The sequence below is a fragment of the Asparagus officinalis genome, chromosome 4 (genome assembly GCF_001876935.1).
Source record: "Asparagus officinalis chromosome 4, Aspof.V1, whole genome shotgun sequence".
In the NCBI taxonomy this organism is placed as follows: Eukaryota; Viridiplantae; Streptophyta; class Magnoliopsida; order Asparagales; family Asparagaceae; genus Asparagus; species Asparagus officinalis.
Genome location: NC_033797.1, coordinates 82987227 through 83006422, shown reverse-complemented (window position 1 = coordinate 83006422; position 19196 = coordinate 82987227). Strand labels below are relative to the sequence as shown.

Below are 19196 nucleotides of genomic sequence, written 5' to 3'. Positions count from 1 at the left end.
GTTGTTCTTCTCGGATAAATCCCGAATCGATCAACTTCTTAACCTCTGCCTCAATAGCTTCCATAATCTACGGACGAAACCATCTTTGTTGTTGTTTGATAGGTTTGGCATCCGGCTTGATGTCTAGGCGGTGCATTGCCACATTAGGGTCGAGTCCTGGCATATCTTCGTAGTTCCAGGCGAAGACATCAATGTATTCTCTGATCAGGGCAATTAATTCCTCCTTCTCATCTGGAAGAAGACTACCGCTGATGAATATGGGCTTTGGATTGGCCTCATTGCCCATATTAATTTGGACTACTTCATCTTCGGTTGGTGGTTCTCTCTGTTCGAACCTATCACCGTATTGCATGTTTAGGTGATGAACCCATGGGTCTTCCCACGTTGGCATTTGATCGTCATCCTCCAACGTAGATGGATCAGCTGTAGTCATGTTTGACATTAAGGTTTTGAACATTTCTCCCAAACTTGTGTCGGAATCCTCAGCTGAAGAATCTGGCAAGTACCCATCCTTAGCTTTGTTAGCAATTTGATCGATAATTTGCCAACCACATTCGTCATCTGATGAAACATAACCTAAGCCTCGCCCATATTTATAATAATCCTCAGGTTTCCCTTTTGGTACATATACCGCTTTGGCTGGATTACGAGGACCTCGATCGAAGTATAGACCTTCTCCGAGTGTGAAATCGTACCCCTGCTTTTCCATGAGCTTGCGCGCTTCCGGACTATATTTAGATAAATGCCGACCAGGTTTGTCATCATCTTCGTCTTCACTTAGGAAATGATCTGGTAACGGAGAGCTTTTTCCTTTACCATAAATTACTTCTTTTGCACCTCCTACCTTGTTTGGGATGATCATGGTTGTTCCAAAAGAATGTTGGAGGCGTTCCTTCGTTACATAAGACGATCGAAGTGGCATATACAAGTCAGCATTATCATACAGTTCTCTTACCACATCATCAAGAGACAAGGAGTACTCTAAATCATCTTTTATTGCAATATCGGCAAGTTGCCAGTTACAACCTCCATCTGACGATTGTTCATCGTCAAGATTGATTACAAAGGGTACAATGTCATTTAAAACAAAACCACCATTGTAATCGAATCCGGCTTCAGAATCAGCTTCTTCTCCGCTGTCTGTGCCCTGGGCCGATGGTTCAGTATCGGATTCGTTACCATAAAGGAGAGAATCGGTGAAATAATTCTCATACCCCTTGAATGGTTGCTTATCCGCGACCACCGTCCTAACCTCATTGTCAGTGTCGACATACTTCAAACACTGATGGAGAGTAGAGGGAATTATCACATTACTATGGATCCAAGGCCGACCCAATAGTAAGTTGTACGAAGTCTCCGCATCGATCACATAACACGTGACTTCTGTCTTCAGATCTCCCATCTGGCACTTCACCCGGATCTTACCCAAGGGTCTTGACCCACTAGTGTTGAATCCATAGATAACAGTGCCTGTGGACGCCAACTTGCTTACTGGGATGCCGAGGAAATGCATCAATCGAAGCGGCATAATACTCACAGCAGAACCCGGATCCACTTGGATTCGGTTGACTTGGCTGGAGCCAATGTATCCGACGAAATATAACGGCCGATCGTGGTTCGAATTCTTCGTCTGCATATCTTCTTTGGTGAAAGTAATGCAGGGAAGGTTCTTAGTCGCTATGTTGCACTGTTGACTCAGCGGTTCTGGCTGTTCAGGTATCGGCTTGACTTGAGTCAGAAATACCTCTGCATTGGCCAAAGCTTCTTGTAGGGCCTCCCTGGTTTCTTTGGATAATCGCAGCAACTCATACAGCGTTATCCGTGCAGGAATGTTGGCTAATTGCGCCATAATGTCGAAGCTATGCGGAGTCTTCGAGCTTTCCGGTTTGTCTCTTCCAATTGGACGACTGAAACGAGACTGCTTCGGATTCTGTACCTCTTGGGGATTCTTCTCTTTTGGTTTATTCACCGGTTGTCGTAGAGCTTCTTTACCCGGTGTGGGACTTGCAATCACTCCCATCTCCGTGAGAGTTTTGGCTGGTCCCCGCTTGTTCACCCCCTGCTCACTAGGTGGCGGATAATTGTAGTGGTATTCATTTCCGCTCCGTGTCGCAAAAGCTTCTTGTTCTTCTTCAGAGAGCAGGAAAGTGGAGATTCTTTCGTCATCTTCCCCTGGGATAGCAGAGACTCCATAACAAGACTTCCCTTTTCCTTTAGACTTCCTCCCGGATGACGAACCGGCCCATTGTTCATCTCCAATCAGATCTGGATGAACCCAAAGGATTTCGCCATTTGGGGTTGTGTGCGGCACAAGTCCCTTTTGGCGCTGTCCGTGCGGATCGTCATTCACCGTCTTCATCCCGACTTTGGTGACGCGTTTTGGCTCGAACCAAGTTGTAGGCACCGACCCAAAACTGATTGACACTGCGTTGGCCCCCACATTCTTGGCTGGTTTCGGGGTTATGACTCCTACGTCGATTAACGCCTGGATCTTGTCCTTGAGGTGGTAGCATGATCTCGTAGGGTGGTGGACCGCTCTGTGGTACGCGCAGTACTTTGGATCCGTCACTTTGCTGGCCCCTTCTTGATCCACGATCGCCGGCAACTGGATCTTGTTGTTCTCCAACAGGTATTTGAAGATGCCGGGAACTTCATCATCCTTGAAGGAGTACACTTTAGGAAACCTCGGCTCCGCAGATTTCTGCTTCTGAGGCCGTTGTTGCCATTGTCCTCGAGATTGTTGGGGTGCTTGTTGCTGTGGCTGCTGTTGCTGTGGTTGCAATTGAAAGGTTTGATTAGCATCAACTGCATTAGCTTGTGCCTTACCTTTCCCCCGTGGGACGAAGTTTTGCTTTGGAACACTCGTCGCCGGTTGGCCTCTTTCCGCCTTCTTCCTCTTGAGGAATCGCTCAGCTTGCTCTCCCCGGACTTTCAAGTCCTTCCATGTATTGGATGGTGCTGTCCCCATTGCTTCTAGCACGTCCAACGCGAGGTTGTTGTGGCAGGTCTGGAGGATGAATTCCTCGGTGATCGGGTCCCGGCAATTCATCGCCTTGTTCCGGAATCTTTTGACGAAGGTATCGACTAACTCTCCGTCCTTCTGCTTCTCATCGAGCAACGATCCGATAGATATCTCGGTGTCGTCGTCGAAGAAGTTGGCCAGGAACTTGGTCTCCATGTCATCCCAGCTGTTTACGCTGCCTGGCTTGAGGCGGCGATACCAATCGAAGGCGGCTCCGCGAAGAGTGCCGACGAATGACCGCACCATCAGAGGCTCATTACCAGAGATCACCCCCAAATGCGATTTGAAGTAAATCAAATGCTGGGTAGGTGAACCCATCCCATTAAACGGCGTGAAGTTAATTAGATTAAACTTCGCCGGATATGGGATCGATTCCCATTCTCTTGGGTATGGGCAAGGAATGCCTGTTTTCTTCGTCTCTTGAGCGGAAATTAGTGTGTTGATTTTGCTCTCGAGGTTCTTGATCTTCAGGTTTTCGCCGGTTTCTTCGCCAGCATTCTCATTACCACCCCCTGCGTTGACGGGAGGATCATTGGTGTTACGAGCATTTGTATCCTCATCTTCCACATTAATCGGGTTACGATGATTCTGCTCGCCTTGTTGGTTCGCCAATGCTTGGATCTGTTGGTCATGCATTTCTCTCATCTGCTGCATGGCCATCTCCATCTCAAATTTGAAACTTTCTTTCTGCTTAGCCAAAGCGTCTTCAAGCATCTTGGCCATCTGCTCCGCACTTATCATCAGGGCCTCGCGGGGTTGTCCCTCGCTGGATACTGTATTATCTGATGCCACCGCGGAGCCGGCATCAGATTCTTCATCTTCTGAAGGGCGTCTTGTCCGAATCCTACCATAAGTTGCTCGCTCTATGGTTCCGGACTGCAGACGGGTTCTAGGTCGGGAAGCTTTCAGAATCGACTCGAAATCTTCTCGTGCCGATGTCCCTTTGCTCGTCATGTTGGTGGTGACCCTCGGAAATTCTCCGTCTTCAATCACCCTTCTTCTTAAAGACTAAACCGGTAGCGCGTGTTAGGCGCAGACTTATCCCTGCTTAGGATTCGGGATAAACTTCCTATGATGAATCCTAAATTCTTGGAAAAGGGTTGGTGTGGGAAAGGAAGAATTTTATATTCTATCTCCCGACACTGAAGAAGAATTTTATATTCTATCTTCAGCTGGAAAGGAGACTCGAGGTGGGATCTCCACCCCCAGAATCCGGAAAGGTGAAACTAAGAGTGGGATCTACACTCCGAGAATCGAAAAGATTCGGATAACCCTAACTGTCGGAAGGTTTGATTACCGAACTAAAGATGAATTTCTCGTTTATCGAGAGTAAATCGTGGTTTTGGTCCTAACTGTAGGAAGGTTTGACCAAGCGAGAGTTTGAGGTGACCCTAACTGTAGGAAGGTTTGATCACTCGATTTGAAAGTGGACCTCTCGTTCATTGGAGGAATCGAGAGGGGATTTTGACTGTGGTGTGGACCTCTCGTTCATTGGAGGAACCGAGAGGGGATTTTGGTTGTGGTCCTAACTGTAGGAAGATTTGATCAAGTGGGAGGTTTAAAACGATCCTAACTGTAAGAAGGTTTGATCGCTCGATTTGTGTGTCTCTCGTTCATTGAAGGAATCGAGAGGGAATTTTGGTTGTGGTCCTAAGGTTTGACCAGGTAAACGGTGGGTTTAGTGCTTATCACTTTATTTGTAATGATCGGGTTATCCCTAAGAAAATTACATGTAACATTCTTTCAGGAACTTCCCGTTACATGAATTATCCACCCCCAGCTTTTCTTGCGAAACTGGGTTTATCATCGTATCGGTTGCATGATCGGGTTATCCTTAAGAATACCACGCATGGCACTCTCCAGGAACTTCCCGTGGAAGAAAGGAAATAGTTTAGACTCATATACCTATTAGAGTATCAGGGAGCAGTTTAACCTCTTATACCGGTCGGAGGGTTGAGAAGCAGTTTATACTCATATACTCTTCGGAGTCTTAAGAAGCAGTTTATACTCTTATACTTGTTGTTTAGACTCATATACCTATTAGAGTATCAGGGAGCAGTTTAACCTCTTATACCGGTCGGAGGGTTGAGAAGCAGTTTATACTCATATACTCTTCGGAGTCTTAAGAAGCAGTTTATACTCTTATACTTATTGTTCGCGGGGAAATTCGTTGCTTTCTTTTTCATTGAAATAATCGTCATCTTGGGTTACAAAAGATCCGGTCTTTTTTAGATCCGGTTACAATTAAATCAAGGAAAAATAAGAAAAATTACAACTTTCCTTTTGTGAACAAATCGCGAGCTCCTGTTTTGCGGTCGCTCGCTTTGGTGGGTTCTTTGCCAACGCCGGGGTTAATCCGTGGACCACCGCGCGATCTAGATCCGGTCGGATCTACACGATTATACGGGTATTATTCCACGAAGGGAATAATAGCCGGGAGGGATTAGTCCACCAAGGGAATAATCGCTCGGATCTCGAGATCTAAGACCAAGCTTAGATCTGGAGTGTGATCTCGTGTAGATCTCAGATCTGTTCTTTCTTCCTCTCGAAATCCTGCCTTTTCTGACGTGGATGCTCGCCGAGGATCAGATCCGAATGTGCAAGTCTTCAAGTCTTCAAAGCTCCGAGTTCGCTCTTCAATCCGGCAGAGTTTTGGCTCTTGAAATTCCAACCTTTGAAAATGAACAATGCCTAGCCTATTTATAGGCTCTCTGGACTATGCCCGCGCACAGGAAAACGTCGGCCACCTCTGGATGGCCGGCACTGTGCCGAGCCACCTTGAGGTGGCTCGGCTCCTGGCCGAGCCCCCCCCGGGGGGGTCCGGGCCGAGCCACCTTGAGGCGGCTCGGTTTGGCCGAGCCCCTCTGGGTTTGCTGTTTTCCGTTGTTTTGTGTTGTGTCCATTTTCCGGTTTTGTCCGCGATTTGGTTGATTGAGACTCTGATTTGTTGATCTGATTTGGCAGTAAGTCTGATTCCTGATTTGGCAGTAAATCCACTTCTGAGTTCGAGTCCGAAACTGATCTTGATTCGATCGTGATTCGTCCGAGTCTGTTCCCGGTTGGATGACTCGTTTATTCTTTAACACTTGGCTTGATTCCGAACGTGTATGGATTCATTCCGTTGTTCGTGTGCGATTCGTCGATCTCGTCGCCTCGTTGGTTCGTCGGTTTGTGCCGAGCTGTGCTAAGGGACCTATAAGCAGTTTTATATGCCTACACGATTGAGTAAGAGTATTACAATAGTATCGTTATTACATGTATCCGGAATAGGAAAATAATAAACCCTATTGCCGCAGAACGATTGAGTAAGAGTATTACAACAGTATCGTTATTATATGTATCCGGAATAGGAAAATAATAAACCTTATTACCGCAGAGTGATTGAGTAACGAGCATTACAAAAGTATCGCTATAGTACAAGATGATGCACACATAGATAATTGATCAGTTGTAAGGTTTACTTCCCAGATAGATTGTCCGCGAGTAGGGTATTTCCTTTGAGAATTTGATACACCCGTTATGGACGACATATATATTTGTTTTAGCTTAGTTGGTATCCTCTTATATTAGAGCAGGTCACTCGGACGTAATTTGAGATGAGATGATTATTTTATATGTTGAAGATTGGAGTATTTATCATTGATTATTTGTTTCATAAAGGGTTATATGAATGATTTGATATATGTATGTACTGACTTTATTTTCTTATATACTCCTACCCCTTCCCTTGGGGAGAGGTAGTGATGATCTCGCTAGCGCTTTGACACTCGTTGTTTACTCCCCTTTCAGGCAACGAGTTTGGCGCACGGAGAGTCGCAGGTTGATGAGACTTCTTAGTTGTCCATTTAGTTACTTATCATATGGAGAGTCGCAGGTTGATGAGACTTCTTAGTTGTCCATTTAGTTACTTATCATATTTTTGTAGTTATTGTAGAGCTCCACATGTAGTTGATTATTTTCAGAATCTAGATTGGTATTTTGTTTCATAGAGTTGAGAGCTATTATGAGACTTTGTTTATGTGACTCATTGTATTTGAGATTCAGTTCAGACTCAGAGATATGTCTATTTCATCCCAGTTGGGCTCATTATTGATTTTTCATATGCTTCTTCTGTGTACATTCGGTGTTGTTCTATTTCTATTTCTATTTTTACATGTCCGTACCTTCACCTATTTATTGTTTCCACTAGAGAGATAGTGATTGTGATGGTGAAACATGTCATAGCATGGTGGTTGGTGCTTGGCAGGTTTGACAATCCGGGTTTCACCTGGGACTGCAGCCTTGTGTGAACCCTGGGGCGTCACAGTTGGTATTAGAGCTCTAGTTCCAGTATCCTTAGGATCATTCCTGTGTCAAATTGTGGAGCTAGGATAGAGTTTCCTAGGATTCACGTATAGAGTCCATTAGAAATTCCTAGAATGAGTGAGGACGATATATGCGTATATCTAAAAATTTCAAAAAAAAATTTATGATAATTATTTTATGTTGATTTAAAGTATTTGCGTAAATAATATATGTTATGAATACGTATTGTGATACATTATATATATGTATATATGTTTGTGATCTCACTTACTATGATCATAAGCTCTCCTCTCGATATTATAAATGTTGGAACGAGGATGCAGTCGAGATAAAACTCATACCCGGAGAGCTAGGTAAGCAGAGTCCGAGCCGCAGCAGGCTCCACAGTATTTGATCGACTTTATGACACCATTTGCAGAAACAAAGACTAACAACACTCGAGGAGGGAGTAGCGAGCCACATTATATTTTCTGGAGTTCCACTACCCGTTGTACTAATTGTGCCAATTGAAGAGGTAATACTAATGATTATATTATCACAACCATTTGTTGATAGAGATACAGAGCAGGAGGCTTGGCTCTATAAGAATAAGAAAGATGTAGGACACTGAGAACACCATAGTGCAGGGTACATTGGATTCATATGCAGCTTATAAATAAAAAGAAATATGTGAAAATTCCTTAACGTAGACTCTGTATCAAACCAGAGGTTAAATATATTCAGCACAGAGGATATCACCGGAGAATAGCAGCAAAGATTAGCTACGATTTCAGATTTTCGTCGGGACAGTGAATATCACTTATTTGGGAAAATTTTGTTTACTTTTTCGACAAGCAGTTAGAGCTAGTTTGCTTAAAACAGTAAGATATACCTATAGTTAATTACAAAATCAAGACTAGCATGATGGCAATGTCAAGGGCAAGAGGCCTATTATGGGATCTAGAGGACCCCAACAGCAGGGTAAGGATTTTTACTATCAGTAATAAAGATATTACAAGAAGATAGCAAACATGATTTGATAACACCGCAGCAGCGCATGATTCAGGACACATGATACAATTATAATAAGATCGGACATAGAGGGAAGAATTATCGCATTACACCAGCAGGAGACTAGCATGATAGAGATCAGGGTCAATAATCTTAGGGTAGCAGTTACGGCCAGTATCGGAGGATAGATGTGCTACCGGTTATTCCTAGGATTTAGGGGCCTATAGGCCAGAATTGCACAATTTAGAGTATTCATCAGTGTCAGATGGACCCATATGTTTCACCGCCATCAACGTAGCAGGCGTCGGCCACCAGCAGAGTTTATGTAGTCACGCCATGTGATCATAGTGCGAGCAGAGTTTTCGTAGTAAATTCTTATCCAGCTCGAATCTTGTTGATTCAGAAGCTTCGCATTTTTTTTATCTATCATGATGTCATAATTAGACATCAGCTTGTAGCGCAGCGTTTCGGCGTTCCATTATCAGTTTCTACTCTTTTAGGGGAGGTGTCCCTATTAGAGAGTATATGTAGGAGATGTGTCATCAGTATAGATGAGTTTGAGTTCATCTTTGTCATGGTCGTGTTGTGGATGTCGAACTTCGACGTCATTTTTAGTATGAAATGGTTATCATCCTACAATATCAATATCGACTGTTTTGCTAAAACAGTATGCTTATGAGCATTCGTTGGGATTGTATAGATAGTAGCAACCTCATAGGGTAACCAGAATACAGAGTCATTTCTGGCATATGTCGAAGAGGTGATGATACGGGATCGGGGTGCAGTTTTGAGCGAGACCAGAGTTATCTCAGTATATCAGGATGTCTTTTAGGACATACCTATGTTTTCTCCAGTGAGAGAGGTTGTTTCCTTACATCGAGTTACAGCAGGCACCGTACCGATTTTTCGAGCACCTTATCATATCTTATGGCACCCGCTGAAAGGAGGGAGCTACAAACTCAGGTAGATGAGTTGTTAACTCAGGGTTTTATTTGTCGGAGTCATTTTCATGGGAGCACAGGTCTTCTTCATGGGGAAGAAAGACTATAGCATGCGATTGTGTATTGATTATCGTGAGTTGAACAAGGTCATTTTCCGGATCATGGATCCACTATCGAGGATTTATGACTTGTTTGACTAGCTGCAGGGAGCGCAGCATTTCTCGAAGATTGATCTTCATTCTAGTTATTTCCGGTTGCGATTGCGGTAAATGGATGTTTCCAAAACCGCATTTTCTGACTCGATATGGGTCTTTTGAGGTCTTGTCATGCCATTTGGGCTGATTAATGCACCCGCGGTATTCATGGATTTGATGAACTGGGTTTTTCGTCCATGTTAGGACCAGTTCGTAGTCATTTTATTAACGACATCATTATCTTTTCGAGATTGGAGATAGAGCGCGAACAACATCCTCTATTGGCATTACGGGGATAGAGGATAATTAAGATTAGAGGCATCAGTGATACGCCGAGTTCAGCAAATATGAGTTTTGGCTATAAGAGATTAGATTTTTAGGCCACGTCATCAGCAGGTGGGGCATAACAGTGGACCCAGCCATTGTTGAGGCTGTACTTGATTGGGAGCCACTAAGAACCATTACAGGGGTTCGTAGTTTTAGAATGGTATGAGAGAAAGTTCATTCAGGACTTTTTGAAGATTGTGATACTACTTACACACCTTACAAAGAAGGGTGTATAGTTTGCTTTGGGCACGGGGTGCCAGGAAGCCTTTAAGACTATTAAGGCTAGATAGACTACAATAAAAATTTTGACTGTTCTAAATAGTGATACGACATTTGTCATTTACATGGACACATCATTAGCAGGACTACGAGGTGTTTTGATGCAGATCCGGAGGGTATGGCTTATTTCGCGACAGTTTAGGCGCATCGTAACAGATATACAGTACATCCATGCATAAGGAAAATGTACAAGGATCTGAAGAGACATTTTTGGTGGAGTTGTATGCGCAGAGGGATTGCAGATTATGTGGCTAAGTGTTATACCTGCCAACAAATTAAGGCAGAACATCAGAGACATGCAGGAACCCTATAGCTTTTAGCCATTCCTGAGTGGAAGTGGGCAGATATTTCCATGGATTTCATAGTGGGGTTGCCTAAGTCAAAGAAAGGAAATGATTCTATTTGGGTTATAGTGGACAGATTGACTAAGTCTACACATTTCTTACCAGTGAGGACGACATATACGGCAGATATGTATGCGAGGATCTTCGTTCGGGAGATTGTTAGATTGCATAGAGTTTCAGAGATGATTGTATCAGATCGGGGCTCAGGCTTCACATCTTATTTTTGGAGGAGTTTCCAGGATGCTTTTGGCAGTCAGTTGTCATTTAGCAGCGTTTTTCACCCCCAGACAGATGGTCAGACCGAAAGGGTGAATCAGATCTTAGAGGACATGCTGAGAGCATGCATTATGGATTTTCAGGGTAGCTGGGAGGATCACATCCCATTGATTGAATTTGTATATAATAATAGTTATCAAGCTACCATCAGGATGACACCGTATGAAGCTTTGTACGGGAAACCTTACAGATCACCTATATGTTGGGCAGAGCCAGAGGATAGTTTATTGATTGGTGCAGAGTTAGTTAGACAGACCACAGAGAAGGTGGCATTGATTCGAGAGCGCATTCTTACGGCCCAGAGTCGGCAAAAGAGCTATGCAAATCAGAGGAGACGACCTTCAGAGTTCCAGGTCGGAGACTCAGTTATCTTGAAAGTATCACTGATGAAGGGCGTTTAGCGATTCGGTAGACGAGGGAAGCTTGCCCCGAGATATGTTAGTCCTTTAAGGATCATCGAGCGCATTAGAGCTATTTCTTACAGGTTAGATCTTCCAGCATCGATGTCGAGTATACACGATGTCTTTCATGTTTTGATGCTTAAGAAGCATCTGCGGGATGATGAGCATCAGAGAGTGATTGATTCACCATAGATTGAGATTCAGGATGACTTGACTATCGTAGAGATTTCGGTATGCATACTTGCTAGAGAGAATAAAAAGCTTAGGAATAAAGTCATTCAATTAGTGAAAGTTCAGTGGAACCGGCAAGGAGCCGAAGAGATTTCTTGGGAGCGTGAGGAGGATGTTTGTCGCGACTACCCGCACCTGTTTGGACATGTATGATGTTGATAAATTCTTATGCTTATATGCTTTGATAGTAGTCTTTATCTATGTTGTTTAGCCATATTTATATTTATCTTTAACACTAGAATGGAGATATTGTCACCTGATCCTTAATCATTTGAAACATATGGTATATACATGAGGGTTTCCTTGTTTGGAATATTTCGCTCGACGTACCAATTTCGTTTAATTAGGGATTTAGCGGAGAAGGTTTGCATTTTAGGTTGTTAACTTTAAATATCATTATGCTAATACTATGAGATGGGTGCAGAAGAAATTCTTAATATGAATTACACCTTCTTATTGTGTTTTCCTAGTTTTTAAGCTTTGAGATGCGATTGTGGAATTTCGGGGACGAAATTCTTTTAAGGGGGGAAGAATGTAAAACCCTATAAATTTGAATATTTTATGATAAATAATGATAAATATGTTGTATGATAAAAAATAATATATTTTGATGTTTGAATATGATAAGAATTAAATTAAGATCAATTCAATGTATATTTGTGAAAATATGAGTGCAAATACACATATTATGCACAAAGGCCAAAATAGTGAAAATCTGGGAATAATGACCAGTTATGAGTTTTTATATTTTGTATACTTATACAGTTAGAATTTGGAAACGTGTAAAGGATCAAAGTTGTAGGTCTCTTCAATAGTTTTCTAACAAGTCTTAGATCACCTCATTCCGAGGTCGGATGAGAAAGTTACAGCCAAAATACAGAAGGTTATTTTTCTAGTCAGACTAGGTTTCCTGGTTCGGGTCAAACAGGTTTGTTTCGCGTTTGCCTCTATAAATACCTATATTTTTCACGAAAATTCCTTTCTTTTATCATATCTAAGAACCCTAACAGCCACCAAACCCCCATAAACCCTATTTTGAATTCTTGGAGAAGATAGGAGGCTTTCAAGTTGGGTTTTTGTTGATTTTTTTTGGCTTTTGGAGTGGAGATCTCCTTCGACATTGCTTCTAACAAGTTTTCCTATAACCCCAGGTGAGTATCATCTCTACTAATCCCCCTCTTAGTTTTTAAAATATATTTGAAGAGTTTTTAATGAGTTTTATAGAGCCTAATCAATTAATTTGTGTATAAAAATTAGATCTTTTGTATATATGTATAAAGACTAGGTCTTTTCATGTTAAAGAGATTAAGCACGAATTTATAGAAGTATTTTAAGATTTGAAAATAATTTAAAGTATTTTTTATCTGAATTTAGATGTCTTATTCTTCGTTTTAAATTTTCATGCATGATTGAAGGTTTACATATGATTTCTTGTGCAAATAATCATGCTTGTTATGTTCTGCTAAAAATCTGCTGCACATATATACTATTGAACTAGAAATTTTAAATAACAAATGAAATCCAAATTGAACCAAACTAATTCCAATTGAAAGTATGTGAATCTAGTTTTCAAAACAGAAAACCATACCTAAAGATAGTTTTCCTAGAGAAAGATATGCTCAATTTACTCATGATATGTTCTACAGAAAATCTGCTGCACATATAAAATGTTTAACTGGAAATTAGAAATAACATATGAACTCCAAACTGAACCAAATTAGTGTCAAATGATATTTATGTGAGTCTAGTTTCCAAAACGAAAAACTATTCTTAAAAAGAGTTTGTCCAGAGAAAGATATTCTCAATTTACTAATAATATGTTCTACAGAAAACTGCAGATGTGCTGATTTAAAATAAATTGATATATTACGTAAAGGTTTCTTGAGTTTTGCTCTTGTTTGTTATTTTTGAGAGAGTTTCTCGATCTTGTATTGTTATATTATAATGATTAAGAGTTGTTTAGTACCTGGGATGATGGTGAACTTCAGATGTTGACACGCACACCAAGATTTGTGCATGTATGCTATATTGTGTTAGATTGGCACACTTTTGACACGAGTTAAATTGATAAACACATATGAATAATGATGTTCTATACGTATCCGGAAATAGGAAGATGAAACCTATTTGCCGCAGAACGATTGAGTAAGAGTATTACAATAGTATCGTTATTACATGTATCAGGAATAGGAAAATAATAAACCCTATTGCCGCAGAACGATCGAGTAAGAGTATTACAATAGTATCGTTATTACATGTATCCGGAATAGGAAAATAATAAACCCTATTACCAAAAATAATAAACCCTATTACCGCAGAACGATTGAGTAAGAGTATTACAATAGTATCGTTATTACATGTATCCGGAATAGGAAAATAATAAACCCTATTGCCGCAGAACGATTGAGTAAGAGTATTACATTAGTATCGTTATTATATGTATCCGGAATAGAAAAATAATAAACCCTATTACCACAGAGCGATTGAGTAACGTGCATTACAAAAGTATCGCTATAGTATAAGATGATGCACACATAGATAATTGATCAGTTGTAAGTTTTACTTCCCAGATAGATTGTCCGCGTGTAGGGTATTTCCTTTGAGAATTAGATACACCCGTTATGGACGGCAGATATATTTGTTTTAGCTTAGTTGGTATCCTCTTATATTAGAGCAGGTCACTCGGACGTAATTCGAGATGAGATGATTATTCTTTATGTTGAAGATTAGAGTATTTATCATTGATTATTTGTTTCATAAAGGGTTATATGAATGATTTGATATATGTATGTACTGACTCTATTTTCTTATATACTCCTACCCCTTCCCCTAGGGAGAGGTAGTGATGATCTCGCTAGCGCTTTGACGCTCATTGTTTTCCCCCCTTTTAGGCAGTGAGTTTGGCGCACGGAGAGTCGCAGGTTGATGAGACTTCTTAGTTGTCCATTTAGTTACTTATTATATTTTTGTAGTTGTTGTAGAACTCCACATGTAGTTGATTATTTTCAGAATCTAGATTGGTATTTTGTTTCATAGAGTTGAGAGCTATTATGAGACTTTGTTTATGTGACTCATTGTATTTGAGATTCAGTTCAGACTCAGAGATATGTCTATTTTATCCCAGTTGGGCTCATTATTGATTTTTCATATGCTTCTTCTATGTACATTCGGTGTTGTTCTATTTCTATTTCTATTTTTGTCTGTCCGTGACTTCACCTATTTATTGTTTCCACTAGAGAGATAGTGATTGTAATGGTGAAACATGTCATAGCATGGTGGTTGGTGCTTGGCAGGTTTAACAATCCGGGCTTTACCTAGGATTGTAGCCTTGTGTGAACTCTGGGGTGTCACATTCTCATCTTGTATTATAGAAGAAACAATTGTATTTGTGCCTAATTGTGAAGTTACACTTTGTAATACACTTGTACATCGAGAGGAGTGTGTGGTGAGAGACGGGGTCGTCCCAAGAGAAGTGGGGTAGGTGGTAATGCCTAGAGGTAGGTTATAAATTCTATCACTTGAGGGAGACACGGCTAGAGACCAACACTTGAGGTGGTAGTTAGTGTAGTTACATCGTGAGTGTTGTAAAGTTTTCGGTGAGCTAGAAAACTGAGTGTGAGGTGTAAACGTTTTTGGGTGGATGTAGAAAAACCGACTGTGATAGTGGATTTCTCCTCGAGAGTGGGGAGCGAAGACGTAGGACGGAAGGTCCGAACTCCGTGATCATATTGCTTGTTTGAGTTTGGTTTGGCGTACTTATATTTGTGTTCATCTTTATTGTCATTCTCTCATTGTTTATTTCATCCACTATATTGCTTATTCCGTGTTTTACCCTTGCGTTATCTGTATATCCTTGCAATATATATTCTGTGACATATTATATTTGCTAGGATATTGATTAATTAGTTTTAAATTTGTATAAATCAGATTAGATTAGCATAAACCCTAGTCACCCCCCTCTAGGGTTCTTTCCTAGTGGCATTAGGGATTTTCAGAGTGTGCCAAGAGATGAAATCCATATATATTGCCACCAATTACCACTAGGGGGAAGGGAAGAAATAGAACTAGACGTATAAACAACAGAACCATTTACAAACATCCAAAGAAACTTGCAACGAGCCAATTGGTGATTAGTATGGACTGCTTCTTACAACAATACTTTTGTTAGAGAAATATAGGTTGTGTAGAATTTTGCAGTATATTATTGAAGACTTTTCTAATCTGTGAAGTTGTTGGACTAATCATATTTTGTATTCAAGCAATATCAGCTGTAAGAATGTAAGGAATTTTGTACATTTTACTTGTTTAGCTGAGGTATTTTGTTTGTGTTTCCTGTTAATTATCTTGGTACTATAATAATTTTTAGGTGAATAACTTTCAGCTGAACATGTTAACTTTCATTTAATATGTTAACTTTCAAAAGAACATGTTGGCTTTTAACTGTACACGTTAACTTTTAAATTCTTAAGTTAACTTTCAAGTGAAGATATTAACTCTCAGCTGAATATATTAACTTTCATCTGAAAAGGTTAACTATAAGATGTACATTTTAATTTTTAGCAGTATATGTTAACTTTCAGCCGAATATGTTGACTTTAACATGAACATGTTAACTTTCATTTGAACACGTTAACTCTGCTGAACATGTTAACTTTGAGCTGTATACATTAACTTTTAGCCGAATATATGTTGTATAAAGACAAAGCGTAAATTTATGATGATGAAAATACTAGAAATGAAAATGAAATGATAATACGCTGCTACAAAAATTATATTATGAAAGACTTTTGTAATCTGTGAAGTTGTAAGACTAAGTATTTACTGTGTATTCAAGCAATATCAGCTGTAAAAATGTAAGAAGTTTTGTGAAATGCACTTGCTTAGATGAAGTATTTTGTTTGTGTTTCCTATTAATTATCTCAGCTCTAAAATAACTATAAGCTGTACACGATAACTTTTAGCTTAACATGTTGACTTTCAGCTAAATATGATAACGTTCATATGAACATGCTAGATCTCTAAGTTAACTGCCAGCTGAAAATGTTAACTTTCAGATGTACACTTAAACTTTCAACTGAACATGTTAGCTTTCGGCTAAATAAGTTAACTTTCACGTGAACATGTTATATTTTAGCTCTGCACGCTAACTTTCAGCTGAACATGTTAACTTTCAGCTGAATATATTAATTTTTACTGTAACATGTTAGGTTTCTTCATAACATGATAACTTTCAGCTGAATATGTTCGATTTTTAAATGCACATGTTAAGTATTGGCTTTTCCTGTTAAGGTGAACATGTAGCTTTCATTTGAACCTGTTAAATATATGTTGTATCAAAACAAAATGTAAATATATGATGGTAAAAATACTAGAAATACAATAAGAACAATAAAGGTCAAGCTTGTTGCATTATATGTCATCCGCATCTACTATTTACACAACTAAATTACTATACACAATATAAACATGCACACAAGTTTTGGTTAAATCAATCAATTTTTAGAACAACTTTCTCCCATCCTTATCTAATGACTCTACTTGATTCTTCTGTTCTCATCCTTCTATTAGAAGTTCCTCTACAAGCCTTGCACATATGACACCAGATTTAACGTCAGGAGTAGTTACTTAAACTGTATCAACATGACAGATTATAGCCTTCATATATAAGAGAACGAAAATTCCACAATCAAAACTGCATGATATAAAGTAGCAAGCTAGTTAGATATATGATATTGGATAACATGAAAAAGGTAAAATTTGTACTAACAATCCAGACTGTTGCTCGTAAGGGATGGCTTCATATCTGTACTTTCTCCAAACATTCTGGGATCAAATTTAGACTTCATATGATCCATAAAATTAATTACTTTATTCACTGGTTTAATATACACACTATGGCCAGATGAGCTATAATGCTTAACAACGTCCTCATCCAATATGACTTCAGCAACATGCCGGTGGTCTCGATGCACAAGGGGTATAAGGAGTATACTCTTGCCCGTAGCAACATGCTTTTGTATAAACGAAGTGTACAGATGTGAAAAATCAGGAGTCTTGGTATAAAGACTATGTTGTATTGCCAAGAAGATAATGTTGTGTCAATTATAAACAAGATATAAGGATGGTTAGGGGTTTAAAACTAGTGCTTACGTAAAAGTAAGTTGATACGACTCCATATTTCTTGCTCAATGAGGTATTTTTTGGTCTCTTTAACCATATGCTTATTCTATTTATCAAAGCTTCCATGACTTATAAAATTACCATGCAAGAGATAAAAATTAAATTGCATAACAACATAACATAAAAAAATAGATATGCATATATTTAACATATTAAACTTGCATGGTCATCAAGACGGCCTCCACGAAGCAGATACAGAAGATCCAAAGCATCAATACTACTATTTGACATATTGATAATAATACACGACCAGAAATATAATAGTAAGATACAAACGTTAACAGTTACTGATAAACATTGACATGTAATAGTGAAAGTTAACATGTACGAGCAAAAGTTAACATAAATGTCTCCAAGTTAACATATATCAGGAAATATTAACATTTATACACAAACATTAATATGAATGGATAAAAGATCATAGATAATATGTAGCCAAACATGAATGAGAATTACTAAACTTACGGATGGAATTTCTGATCGTAAAAATTTGAGACCTATCTATTCTCATTTGGTGTGAGCTTTTCTTCTACATGATCAGATATTCTAAAGATGTGAATGAAGGTTCCTTCACTATCAACGAAGTGTATGCCAAAATAAGAAACATTAGGAATGTCCTCGTTTAACAACTTTAGAAGAGCCTCCTCTTTGTTCTTGATTTTTTTGTTCTTCAGAAATTCCCAGCTGCATTCATCAGGCTTATAGTAGTACTTAATTTTTTTTTCCTCTACTCATCCTTCTGGTGTGATATTATAATTATCTCTTCATCAACTTCCCTTATTTTCTTTAGTGAGCGGGGTTCGGACTAGCCATGATCGTATCCTAATCCGGGCACTTGGTGCCCTTGTCACCTTTGAAGCTAATCTCTTCATTCTCTTTCGATAAACTTTTTCCTTTGGTGCTGCAATGAATTTCTCAATTGATGACTCTTCAACATTCTCCTTTTTCTCCTCCTTTTTTCTTCTTTCTTCTCTTATTCTTTCTCTTCCTCTTTCTTCTCTTCTTGTTTCTCCACATTCTCACCATCCTCTTCTTTCCCTTCTTTCTTCTCCTTATCTTTCTCAACATCCACTTCTTGCCCTTCTTCTTTCTTTACTTCCTTCTCTTCTTGCGCAACTTCTTGGTTTTTCTCTTCTACTTCATCAATTTCCTTCTGCATTTGCATAACCTCCTATACAATATGAGCAGCTTCTTTTTCAATATTGGTTACATCATCATAATCAAAGCAACTAATAACATCAGCCCTATTAAAAGAATCCAAAATACTTTTCTTCTTCCTCTGGGCAGCCTTAGTATACCTATCATTTTGTGCCATAAGATTCTTCACATTCTTCTTCAGGTCTTCAGGATCAATGAGATCACTGGTTCTTTCATAGATCTCTAATTTCTTGTTAAGCCGTTGTATCTCCTTGGCGCAAGCATCACATTAATATCGCTTGCTACACTTGACAGCATGGAGCAATTTTTAATTTAGTTTGGTAGTATTCCTCCAAAAATGAATTTGCTCATCACTTATTAACTTCTCTATCTCATCTTCTCTGTTAAGAGAATCACTGATATGTCGGGAGAAAATCTAAAAAAATATATACCCATTATATTGGTTTATAAACAATGAAAAATTAAGGATAATAGTTATGAAAATCAATAAAATTTAAAATTCTAACATGTAAGGATGAAAGTTAACATGTTATGTTGAAAATTAACAT

At 39.4% G+C, this 19196-nt stretch overlaps 1 protein-coding gene across 1 annotated transcript in view; it reads right to left on the bottom strand.

Moving 5' to 3' along the window:
* Window positions 1–18649, bottom strand: part of LOC109838998 (FK506-binding nuclear protein-like) — a 48215-nt gene extending 29566 nt beyond the window's left edge. The window contains exon 1 of the mRNA XM_020407431.1: window positions 18514–18649. Coding sequence (XP_020263020.1) covers window positions 18514–18649 — 136 coding nt within the window. The remainder of the gene's footprint in view (window positions 1–18513) is intronic.